Raw genomic sequence first — 13,012 nt, forward strand, 5'->3', positions numbered from 1 at the left:
CAGTAAAGACATTCCATCTACCTTGCACAGATCGGATTCTGCCTGTTTCTCCTGTGCTTTCCATTGTTATACTAAAGTCTCTTAAATCTGTGCAGTGTGTCAAGTCATTCTGATCTCACCGGTATTAGGAGTTCACCACTCTGTACCCAGTACTACCCAACACAAGGCATTTGTACCGAAACCAGGGAGTCCTGCCTGTGAATCATCTGCACTGTGTGGCGTTGGCGTGGCGCATCTGCACTGTGTGGCGCTGGCGTGCTCATCTGTTTCCAGCTGTTTATTGTGTGTCTGTTGCTCTCTGCCCAGGATCTTTACTGCCATCATGCCGATGGTGGCCGCTGGTTTGATTCCAGATGATCCCACATTGCAGCCACTCAGAAGACTTGTTCCCCTAGTATGAACGTTTTTATCATCTTCCCTGTTTTAGCTTATGCATGAATCTGATTTCATTATGATTGGCTGAAGGGTTAATGAATCATCCAATCAGAATAATGCATGATTTTGCATAATCAGCTATTTAATATTTAATAGTTTGACTTGTCCCTTTCTGTCTGTTAACCTCTGACCTGTGCTTTACCCTCGACCTCTGGCTTGTGTCTTAACCAATGACCACCTTCTGTATTGTGACGCTGGAGTATGCCCGATATGAGAAGTTGGTTAATTTGTTTGAAGAGCAGCTCAGCTGGACGGTACCCGTTGCCACTTGCTGTCGTTAGTCCTGTGGTTAAGCTGAGTGATGGGGTCTGTTAGTTCAGATGCTGGAGCTGGAGTGAATACAGGTGCCCCCGCCCCACACCTCACTGAAGCCGTCACTAACTGAGGCTGTTTTTCCTGACCGGTTGCTTCTCGTATGAGGACTTCAATCCAGACAGTTCATGTTGCCATTAGTTGGGCGATGGTTGTGCTCTCTGGTTTCCGTTGCTCAGTTTGGCAGAATGATGGTGCAGGGATGGCACAGACTCCATTAGTGCCCATTCACTGGAATGTCTCCCCCTGTTACTTACCCGATCTCTCCTCCCCCCCACCCTGCTTCCTCGCTGAAGATGTTCTTGGGTCTCTAGGCCCTGAAGTTGTACAAATGACATCCCCTGAAATTCCTCTTCCATTTTAGATCCCATCACTTCAAACTTCTCCAGATGGCTGTTGTATGTCACAGGAACAGGCCTTTCAGCCATCTGATTGTGACAACAATCCAAATTAAACCCACTTGCCTGCAGGTGGTCCATATCCTTCAGTTTCCCACTAGTCTGCGTCCCTCCGTCGCCCACACCCTCTTTCCCACTCCCCCCACCCCTACTGGCCCAGCCATCGCTCTCACATTGTCATTATCTGTTTCTACTCACTACTGGCTGACACTCTGTGTAAAATAAACACTTGGTTTCAACATCTCCTTTAAACTTTTCCCCTCTCGCCTTAAAACAGTATTTGATATACCCACCCCAGGAAAGACATTCCATCTAACCTGACTGGGCCTCTCATGATTTTATAAACCTCTATGATCTTCCTCAGCTACTCAAAACAGCCCAAGTTTGTCCAACCTCTCATTATAGCACACACCCTCTAAACCAGGCAGCATCCTGACAAACCTCTCTGTACTCTCTCCATCAGTTTCACATCCTTCCTGTTATGGGGTGATCAGAAATCCAGAGTGGTTTGCATTCCATAATTTGCAGGCATATGGATTCACAAATTGCGAGTCTACGATGTGATCAAACCCAGGTTCAGGACACTGAAGGCTTATTTCTCTGATCAGTTGAGCACTGAAGCATGTGGCAAAACAGAGGGAATAGACTGTAAGGCATAGAGCAGAATTAGGCCATTTGGCCCATTGAGTCTACTCTGCCATTCCATCATGGCTGATCCAATTCCCTCTCAGCCCCAGTCTCCTGCCTTCTACCCATAACCCTTTGTGCCCTGAATAATCAAGAATCTATCAACCTCTGCCTTAAATATACCCAATGACTTGGTTTCCACAGCTGCCTGTCGCAATGAATTCCAGAGATTCAACCACTTTTGGCTAAAGAAATTCCTCCTCATCTCTGTTCTAAATTAACATCTGTCTGTTCTCAGGCTGTGCCCTCTTGGTCCTAGACTTCCCCCACTATAGAAAATATCCTCTCCATATCCGCTCTAACTAAGCTTTCAACGTACAATAGGTTATATTGAGATCACCCCCATTCTTCTAAATTCCAATGAGTACAGGCCCAGAGCCATCAGACATTCCTGATATGATAAGTCTTTCATTCCCAGAATCATTTTCATGAACCTCATCTGAATCTTCTGCAATGCCAGCACATTCTTTTTTAAATAAGGGTCCCAAAACTGCTCACAATATTCCAAGTGAAGCCTCACCAGTGTTTTATACAACCTCAACATTACATCCTTGCTTTTATATTCTAGTCCTCTCAAAATTAATGCTAACATTGCATTTGCAATCTTCACCACTGACTCAACCTGCAAATTAACCTTTTGGGAATTGTCCACCAGGACTCCCAAGTCCCTTTGCACCTCAGATTTTGGAATTTTCTCCCCATTTAGGAAATAGTCAACACTTTCATACCTTCTACAAAAGTACACTTCCCAACACTGTATTCTGTCTGCCACTTTTTGCCCATTCTCCAAATCTGAGTTCTTCTGTAGCCTCCCTGCTTCCTCAGCATGACCTGCCCCTCCACCTATCTTTGGATCATCCACAAACTTGGCCATAAAGCTATCAATTCCGTCATCCAATCATTGACAGACAACATAAAAAGAAGCCATGTAGAACACAACTAGTCATCAGCAGCCAACCAGTAAAGGCTCCCTTTATTCCCACTCTGCCTCCTGCCACTCAGCTACTGTTTATCCATGTTAGTATTTTTCCTGTAATACCATGGGCTGTTAATTTGTTAAGCAGTTTAATGTGTGGCACCTTGTCAAAGGCCTTCTGAAAATCCAAGTATACAATACCAACTGATTCTCCTTTCTCTATCCTGCTTGTTATTTCTTCAAAGAATTTCAACAGGTTTGTCGGACAAAATTTTCCCTTAAGGAAAACATGCTGACATTGTTAAAGATTAGATTTAAGGTATTTGGAAACATGTGATAAAATGGGACAATCGATTCCAACATCTTCCTTACCACTGAGGTCAGACTAATTGGTCTGTAATTTCCTTTCTTCTGCCTCTCTCCCTTCTTTAAGAGTAGAGTGATATTTGCAATTTTTCATTCCTCCAGAACCATGTCAGAATCTGGTGATTTTTGAAAGGTCATTACTAATGCCTCCACAATCTCTTCAGCCACCCCTTTCAGAACCCTGGGGTGTTGTCCATCTCATCCAGTTGATTTATCTACCTTCTGACCTTTCAGTTTCCCAAGCATCTTCTCTCTTGTAATCTCTACTGCCCTCACTTCTGTCCTCTGGCACACTCAAACTTCCAGCAGCCTGCTGCTGTCTTCCACAGTGAAAGCTGATGCAAAATAATTGTTCAGTTCATCTGTCATTTCTTTGTCCCCGATTACTACCTCTCCAGCATCATTTTCCAGCGGTCCAATATCTACTCTTTCCTGTTTTACTCTAAATGTATCTGAAAACATTTTGGTAACCTCTTTAATGTTATTGGCTAGCTTACCTTATTTAATCTTTTCCCTCCCTAAACGGCTTTTTAAAATTGCTTTCTGTTGGTTTTTAAAAGCGTCTCAATCCTTAACTTACGGCTGATTTTTGCTGTTATATACAAAACTTATTTGCTTTTATGTTGGCTTTGACTTCCCTTGTCAGCCACAGTTGTGTCATCTTGCTTTTAGAATACTACTTTGGGATGTATCTATCTTGCCCTTTCTGAATTGTTCCCAGAAATTCCAGCCATTGTTCTGCCATCATCCCTGCTAGTATCCCCTTCTAATCAACTTTGGACAGCTCCTCTCTCATGCCTCTGTAATTCCCTTACTCTACTGATACATCTGACTTTAGCTTCTCCCTCTCAAATTGCAGGGTGAATTCTATTATACTATGATAACTGATTCCTAAGGGTTCCTTGACCTTCACCTCCCTAATCAAATCTAAACACCTATCTTGTGCATTCTACAAATTCCCCCTCTTGGGATCCAGTGCCAACCTGATTTTTCCAATCTACTGTATATTGAAATCCCTCATGACTATTGCAACATTGCTCTTTTTACGTGCCTTTTTCTTCCTCCTGTTTTAATTTGCAGCCCATATCCTGGCTGCTGTTTGGAAGCCTGTATCTAACTCCCATCAGGGTCTTTTTACCCTTGCAGTTTCAGATCTCTACCCACAAGGATTCTGCATCTTCTAATCCTATGTCACCTCTTTTTAAAGATTTGATTTCATCTTTTTACCAACAAAGCTACCCCACCCCCTCTGCCTACCTGCCTGTAATAGAACCATTGAACATTACAGCACAGAAACAGGCCTTGTGGCCCTTGGCTGTGCCAAACTATTTTTCTGCCTCGTCCCACTGACCTGCACCTGGACCATATCCCTCCATACACCTCTCATCCATGTACCTGTCCAAGTTTTTCTTAAATGTTAAAAGTGAGCCCACATTGACTACTTCATCTGGCAGCTCATTCCACACTCACACCACTCTCTGTGTGAAGAAGCCCCCCCACTAATGTTCCCTTTAAACTTTTCCCCCCTTCACCCTTAACCCATGTCCTCTGGTTTTTTTTTCCTCCCCTTAGCCTCAGTGGAAAAAGCCTGCTTGCATTCACTCTATCTGTACCCATCATAATGTACCCCTCATTCTTCTACGCTCCAGGGAATAAAGTCCTAACCTATTCAGCCTTTCTCTGTAACTCAGTTTCTCAAGTCCCGGCAACATCCTTGTAAACCTTCACTGCACTCTTTCAACCTTATTAATATCCTTCCTGTAATTTAGTGGCCAAAACTGCACACAATTTTTGTTCTTTTGATTCAATGTATATCCTTGGATGTTAAGCTCTCATCTATGATCTTCTTTCAGCCGTGACTCAATGATGCCCTCGATGTCGTACCTGCCAATCTCTAACTTCACTACAAGATCATCTACCTTTATTCTATGAATACAGACCATAATTTCTTGAAAGAGTTGTCACGGGTAGATAGGGCCATAAAAAGAGCTCTTGCCCTGAGTTATAGGGAAGGGTTGAATAGGTTATGACTTTGTTCCCTGGAGCATAGAATGAGGAAGAATTAATAAAATTGAGTATAAAGAGGATAAATGCAAGCAGGCTTTTTCCACTGAGATTGGGACTGCAACTAGAGGTCATGGGTAAAGGGTGAAAGGTAAATAGTTTAAGGGAAGCATGAAAGGGAACTTCACTTGGAGGGCAGTGAGAATGTGGAACGAGCTTCCAGCATAAGTAGTGCATGCAAGCCCAATTTCAACATTTAAGAGAAGTTTGGATAGGTACATAGATGGGAGGGGTATGATCCAGGTGCAGGTTTTTGGAACTGGGCAGAATAATAATTTGGCATGGACTAGATGGGCCAAAGGGCCTGTTTCTGTGCTGTAGTGCCCAAGACTCTAATGTTGCCTTCTGTTGTTGTCGAGTCAAACTTTAAAGTATTTGTCAGTTGGCAGAGACTGCGTTGAGCATCAGTAGCATGATGGAAATTGGGGGATTAGTTGGGCCGTTTGTGCAGTTCAGCACGTCAGCATGCAGCAAATGAGAGGTAGAGCTGGCACAGAAATCTGGGCTGAATGGCCTTTTCCTGTTGCTGGCGACTCTGAATGGGAAGGCTCAGCTCACATTGTTAGTGTAGTTGTGCTGTCTGGGATTGAGGAGGGTTACTGAGTCATCAGAGCATGGTCATTGACAGGGTGCCACTGGTTGCAGACCGGCCTCCCCGACAGTCCTGTTCTTTGATTTGGGGGTGTTGGAGGCAACGGGTTCTCCAGCTGGAGCTGCACTCCCCTAACGTCACCTGTTTCTTTGTGTCTTCCTCAGATTTAATTTATTTTCGCGGGACAAGCGGACAGAGAATCGCCTACGACAAGCTGGAACTTGGGGGATTTCCGAACAGGAAGGGATTCTCACGGAACAGGGCCAAGAGGCGCTGCAGCATCTATAAATATAACCCCAGATTTGTCAGGCGTGTATAACCCACCCGGCAGTTCAAAAAAATCCAAAAGCCACTTTGCTTCATTTCAGTTTTGAGAAGAACTGATAACTGACTCTGTTCACACATCTAACCGAATGAGTGGTTGGAGACAATGTTTTGCGCCGGTGAATTGTTGTAATCTAATCTCTAACCTGTGTTGGGAAAAGGTTAATTAGTGTGATCTGATGGCTTTGGAATTGTAACAATACTTTCTAATCTGCAGTGTTATATACCAAACCCAACAGCTTTTTACCTCTGAATTATACAGCTTCTGCCTTCTAACCATGTGATAGGTGAGGACTTGCACTGTCTTTCTTACGTTACACATAGACATTTTGGGATCTCTACAAAGGGACTTCAGGGACGTGTCCAGAGTTCCTGGGTGATTAGGAGAAACTGAATTATAATTTTTCAGCAGTCTCTTTTGCCCTGGTCATTTGAATCAAAGTGAGGTTGTCAGCTGTCAGTGTTAACTCTGATTAGGAGAAGCTGGTTTTTGTGATACCCAGGATATCCCGTGTGTGCACCCATTCAGCTGGTGTCTGCAGGCTGACGACTGAGAGAGAAGCCAGAGTAAATTCAGCAGACGAACCTGTGGAAAACCACACTGGCAGTTGGCAACTTGGGTCAGCTGGACTCTTCAGATTCGGATTAATTCAGCCTTTTCCAAAGATGTTGGATGGGACTACAACTAGGCGTCATGGGTTAAGGGTGAAAGGTGAAAAGTTAAAGGGAACATGAGGGGAAACGTCTACATTCAGAGGGTGGTGGGAGTGTGGATCGAGCTGCTGGTGCAAGTAGTGCATGCAAGCTCAATTTCAATGTTTAAGAGAAGTTTGGATAGGTACATGGATGGTAGAGGTATGGAGCACTATGGTCCCAGTAGGCAGTTTTGAATGGTTCAGCATGGACTGGATGGGCCGAAGGGTCTGTGTATACGCCATACTTTTCTGTAACTATGTACATTGAAACTTGCAGTGAAATGCATTATCTGTGTTCACAACCAATACAACTTCAGGGTGTGCTGGGGGCAGCCGTCAAGTGTCTCCACACATTCTGGCATCAACACAGCATGCCCATGATGTTCTGTTGGCAGGGATGCTCCACGCTAAACCTGAAGCAGATTAAAGCAGTGGTTAGATTTGTCCCCATTAACTCTAGAAACAAAATAGCCCCTTTTCATGATTTAGCACGTGATTCTTCATGCCCCTGAATAAAGTCAGCGAAATATTTGGTGCTGTAACTACATTCTCGTGTGGTATTCCCTAGCTGGAGAGCATCTTGCAGTGCGACCCCCTTACACTGATTTTCTTTGGGTATGTTCAGACAGATAGTGACTGCAATGCAGTGCTAGTGAGTGAGTGTGTGAGTAGATGTTGAACCTGTGTGTCAAGCCAGGCTGTTCAAAGTTTGCATAGATCTAGTTGGTGATAAAGATTGTCCATTCTGAGTGCCAAGTGGGCAAATTGTAAGCAGATATTTCTTCCTTTTACCTTTCTCCCATGGTCCACTCTCCTATCAGATTCCTCCTTCTGCAGCTGTCACCTCCCAGCCTTTTAATTCACCCCCATCCCCCACCCATTGGCTTCACTTACCACCTTATAGTTCCCCTCACCCCACCACCTTATTCTGGCATCTTCCCCCTTCCTTTCCAATCCTGATGAAGTGGCTTGGTCGGCCGGAAACATTGACTGTTTACGCATTTCCATTGACGCTGCCTGACCTGAGTTCCTCCAGTGTGTGTTGCTCTGGATTTCCAGCATCTGCAGAATCTATTGTGTTTAATCCTGAGCACAACTTTGATTTTGCACGCTTCTCTTCAGAGCACGATGTTTCTGTTTCTCTCTTTCTCCTCCTCCCCCTCTCTCTCCCTCTCCACAGAAGCTGCCTCACTGGCCGACCGGACAATTCAGTTCCTGTTTTTTTTCAGGTTTACAACAATTGTCTTTTTTTCCTGCTTTTCAATTAATATATTCAAACCACTAACATTTCACCAGTTATTCATGAGAAAATGGAGGTCCTGAATTTCTGTCACCGAATGCGGACAGAGCTGACCTTCACTGGGTGGTTGTACATTTGCTAACTGCTTCATGAGCTCTTGGCTCTAATTTTGTGCCTTTAATGTTCCTTTTGATTCAGCATGGACTCTCTCGCGCTCTCTCTCTCTCTGCCCCGCGCGCGCGCTCTCTCTCTCTCTGACCCCCTCGCGCATGCTCTCTCTCTCTCCCTCTCTCCCCCTCTCTCTCCCCTTCTCTGTCCCCCTCCCCCTCTCCCCTCTCTCCCCCTCCCCCCTCTCCCCCCCTTTCCCCCCTCCCCTCCCTCTTCCCTCCCCCTCTCCCTCTTCCCTCCCCCCTCTCCCCTCCCTCCCTCCCTCTCTCTCCCCTGTAACGCGCTCTTTCATTTTTGCCAAAGTAATTGTTAAGTATTAAGTAAAGTCTGACTGCTGAATAAAATTCAGTGTAACCTTTTAGTCTCAGTTCGGAGTGTTTCTCTGTCCAGTAAATATCATGTGTTTCATTGCAAATCTCTGGACTCCTGTAACCATGGAGTCATCCTTCCAAAGGAAGGCGCCAGTTGACTTTCTGAGTCAGCGTTATGTAAGATGGCCATTAATGTTCCTTCATCTCTGGACAGCAACTCCCTCATCACTTTGTGGAATCAGCCAGGGTTTATCACTTAATAATCCATCTTCTCCCTGAAATTTTTTGTTCTAGAAATATTTCACAAGTAAATTGTTAAATATACAACCTTCAGATTCATTTTCTTGTGACCATATACAGCCGGGGTGTCAAACTCATTTTAGGTCACGGGCCGGATTGGGCAAAATGCAGCTTCATGCGGGCCGGATCAGTCGGGCGCGTGCGAACACAGCTTTCTTTGCCTCCGTTTTTTCAGCCTGTTCTCTTGTGTCTCAGTCTCTGCTATAACTACAAAGTGTTTCACTTCACAAATTCCGTTTCTTATGAAGAAGACTGCTGAGCAAGCATTATTTTTATGATTGGTATTAACTTACAATCATAGGCTTCATATCGCCGGGCCATTAATAATTAAAATAATAGATCTATCTAAAATGATCTCGCGGGCCGAATATAATTGTACGCCGGGCCGAATATGGCCCGCGGGCCTTGAGTTTGACACCTATGATATACAGTATAATAAATCTATGGAATAATGTTAAACCATTTTTAACGAAAGACTGCCCAACTAGGGCATTCAACCAGAGTGCAGAAGGCAACAAGTTGCAAATACAAAAGTAAGAAATATTAAATAAATAAACAGTAAATATTGAGAACATGAGATGAAAAGTCCTTAAATGTGAGTCCTTTGATTGTGGGACTGTTTCAATGGTGGGGTGAGTATACAGGTATTCCCCTTCTGTTCAAGAGCCTGATGACTGAGGGGTAGTAACTGTTCCTGAACCTGATGGTACAAGTCTTGAGGCTCTTGTGCCTTCTACCTGATGGCAGCAGTGAGAAGGGAGCATGTCCTGGGTGGTGGAGATCTCTGATGATGGATGCTGCTTTCCTGCGACAGCATTTCCTGTAGATGTGCTCAATGGTGGGGAGGGCTTTACCTGTGGTGTACTGGGCTGAATCCACAACCTTTTGTAGGAGTTTCCATTCAAAGGCATCGGTGCAGCCAATCTCCACCACACATCTATAGAAGTGTGTCAAAGTTTTAGGTGTCATGCTGAATCTCCAGAGACTAAAGGAAGTAGAGCTGATGCCATGCTGGGTCCAGGACAGGTCTTCTGAAATGGTAACACCTAGGAATTTACAGTTTCTGACCCTTAGGTGGGTGGGAATTGATGTTCCTTCGTCTCTGGTGAGCAACCCCCTCATCACTTGTGAAATCTGCCAGGCCTAATCGCTTGGTAGTCCATGCATCTTCCTGTAATTTTTAAGAACTCAAAGTACATTTATTATCAAAGTATAGATGTAGTACACAACCCTGAGATTTGTCTTCCCACAGACAGCCACAAAACAAAGCAACAACATGGAACCCAGTTAAAGAAAACATTAAACACCCCCAACATGCAAAAAAAAGTCACGCAAATGGCAAAAATAAAACAAGTTGAATAACACACAATATAAACCACAGGGTCCTTGAAACAGTCAAGGAATATTCAGTTTAGTTCCGTTTTCAGTGTCTACAATACAGCCTATTTTAAAAACATTTGCAGGGTTACTAACCATGTTCCCATCCAAATCTGTGGATTTTTTTTAACTGGGAGAAAGTTTTTTAAAATCTGAGGTGCAAAGGGACTTGGGAGTCCTTGTGCAGGATTCCCTAATTTTCAGGTTCAGTCAGTGGTGAGGAAGGCAAATGCAATGTTAACATTCATTTTGAGAGGATTGGAATAGAAATAAAAGGGAGTGTGGATGGTTCGAAGATGATATCTGTGTGGTTACATGAATCAGAAAGGAGATGTTGGCCTCGAAGGGAGGGTAACACCCAGGTCCTGGGGTAGAAAGAGTTAAATTACAAAGATTAACATTCTACTCTGTTTAAAGTCGGAGGAGCAAACATTCGTTTTCTGATCAATGATTTGGGACATGGTGCCACTGGTGGTTGAGGCATTTACTGTCCATCCTAACCCATCCTTGAGGAGGTGAGCCTGGAGGCCCCTGGTCTGTCCCTTTAATGTCCACACACAGTGTCCCAGGTGGAGGAGGTTCCGAAGAGTCCTCGAGCTAATGTGAGTGAATGGTCACTTCAACATTCGGATCAGACCCAGAAAATGTGCAGTTTGCTTTGAGAATCGGCTATGGCCTTGTGGGAGTGGAGGTTGATGTGTCTGAGCAGAGACGGGGGCTTCGCCGGTGATACGGTGACTGCAGTACTGAGGGACTGCTGCACCATCAGGGGAGGTGTTGCGTAAATCGAGGCTGAGACGCCAAGCAGGCAGCTCTCCCCAGTGAACTGTTCAACTCCCATCTGCAGAAATAGTTGTTACTGTCTGTGGGATTGTACAAATACAAAAAGCAATAATAAATAAATAGGCAATAACTGTTGAGAATATGAGATGAAGAGTCCGTGAAAGTGAGTCCATAGGTTGTGGGAAACACTTCAATGATGGGGCAAGTGAAGTTATTCCCTCTGGTTCAAGAGCCTGATTGTTGAGGGATAATAACTGAATCTGGTGGTGTGGGTCCTGAGGCTCCTGTACCACCTTCCCAAAGGCAGCTGTGAGAAAAGATGGGGGTCCCTGATGATGGGAGCTGCTTTCCTGCAACGGCTCATTGTAGATGTGCTCGATGGTGGGGGTGTTTTACCCATGATAGGCTGGGCCGTATCCAGTGCTTTCCTGCAACAATGTTCCACGTAGATGTGCTCGATGGTGAGGAGGGCTTTACCTGTGATGGACTGGACCAAATCCACAACTTTTTGTAGGGTATTCCATCACAGGCACAAGTGTTAATACCTGAATTATACCAATATAACCATTGGGGGACATACAGAAATTGTAGCCACTCTACAGACTGACATACTAAGTAGTACACATATGTAAGAACTACTTAAAATACAAGTAGATACTCTTAATTATTGGTGAACTGCAAAGAAAATAACAGTTAAATTAAACAGTTGGATCCAACTCTCCCATGTTACGTCTGTGATGACATTGGCTGTGATAGAGTACAGGAGCAGAGACCAATTCCCACCCTGTCTGCACAGGCCCAGCAGTAAATACTGTAGTCCCCATCAGCCAGAACCTGGTGTGTGACAACATTGAGAAGGAATTGGAGTCCCAAAGTGAAAAGTAGTTGGAATATTGTTGTCAGTTCTGGATGCTGCCTGGATTAGAGAACATGCCTTCTGAGGAAAGGTTGAGCAAGCTCAGGCCTTTCTCTTTGAAGCTTAGTGCAACAAGATGATAAGAGGCAGAGGTAGAGTGGACAGCCAGCTCCTTTTTCCTCAGGCAGAAATGGCTAATACAAAGGGACATTTGAGATGACATCTAAAACATTGACAAGCTTCTATAGATGTGTATTGGAGAGTATATTGACTGCATCACAGCCTGGTGTGGAAGCACCAATACCCTTGAATGGAAAATCCTATAAAATGTATTGGATACAGCCCAGTGCATCACCATTGAGCACATCTACATGAAGCACTATCACAGGAAAGCAGCACCCATCATCAGGGACCCCCAGCACCCAGGACATGCTTTCTTCTCTCTGCTGCTGTCAGGGAGGAGGTACAGGAGCCTCAGGACTCACAACAGCAGGTTCAGTAGGAGTTATTACCATTCAACCATCAGGAAGAAGATACAAAGGCCTCAGGACTGTCAGCACCAGGTTCAGGAACAGTTATTACCCCTCAAGATTCAGACTCTTGAACCGGTGGGCATAACTTCACTTTCCCCATCAGTTAAATGCCCCACAACCCATGGACTCACTTTTAAGGACTCTTCATCTCATCTCCTCGATACTTATTGCTTATTTATTTACTATTTTTCTTTCTTTTTGTTTTTGCACAGTGATTGAACGCCCACGTTGGTGCAGCCTTTCATTGATTCTGTTATGGTTATTCTATTGATTTACTGTGAGAAAATGAATCTCAGGGTTGTATATGTACTTTGATAATAAATAGACTTTGAACTTTTGAACGTAATTTCAATGTGTTTGTAGGAAAGTGTAGGGAACACGTATACAGAGAGATGGGTGTGTGGAACACCCTGCCAGGGATGGTGGTCAAGCCTGATATATTAGGGACATTGGTGAGAGTGGTGGGTATGTGGAACGTCCTGCCAGGGATGGCTTAGAGATTGATTATGAGGGGTATTTAAGAGACATTTAGATAGGTACCTGAATGATTGAAAAATGGAGGGTTACGTTGGGGGGGGGGGAGGGGAATGTGTTTGATTGACCTTGGAGTAGGTTAACATGTTGGCACAAGGTTGTGGGCTGAAGGGCCTGTACC

At 44.4% G+C, this 13,012-nt stretch overlaps 1 protein-coding gene across 3 annotated transcripts in view; it reads left to right on the forward strand.

Annotated features, from left to right (window-relative positions):
• The window catches only part of rilpl1 (Rab interacting lysosomal protein-like 1), a 40,825-nt gene extending 28,131 nt beyond the window's left edge, over nt 1-12,694 (forward strand). Inside the window, exons 7-8 of one of the 3 annotated variants that reach the window (XM_059994546.1) lie at nt 307-394; nt 5,935-6,074. In XM_059994546.1, coding sequence (XP_059850529.1) covers nt 307-394; nt 5,935-5,940 — 94 coding nt within the window. In that variant the 3' untranslated portion in view covers nt 5,941-6,074. Of the gene's footprint in view, nt 1-306; nt 401-5,934 lie in introns of those variants that run through there. The other 2 variants (XM_059994545.1, XM_059994547.1) reach the window with 2 other exon arrangements.
• Nucleotides 12,695-13,012: the final 318 nt, after the last annotated feature.

Source organism: Hypanus sabinus, chromosome 18, assembly GCF_030144855.1.
Source record: "Hypanus sabinus isolate sHypSab1 chromosome 18, sHypSab1.hap1, whole genome shotgun sequence".
NCBI lineage: Eukaryota > Metazoa > Chordata > Chondrichthyes > Myliobatiformes > Dasyatidae > Hypanus > Hypanus sabinus.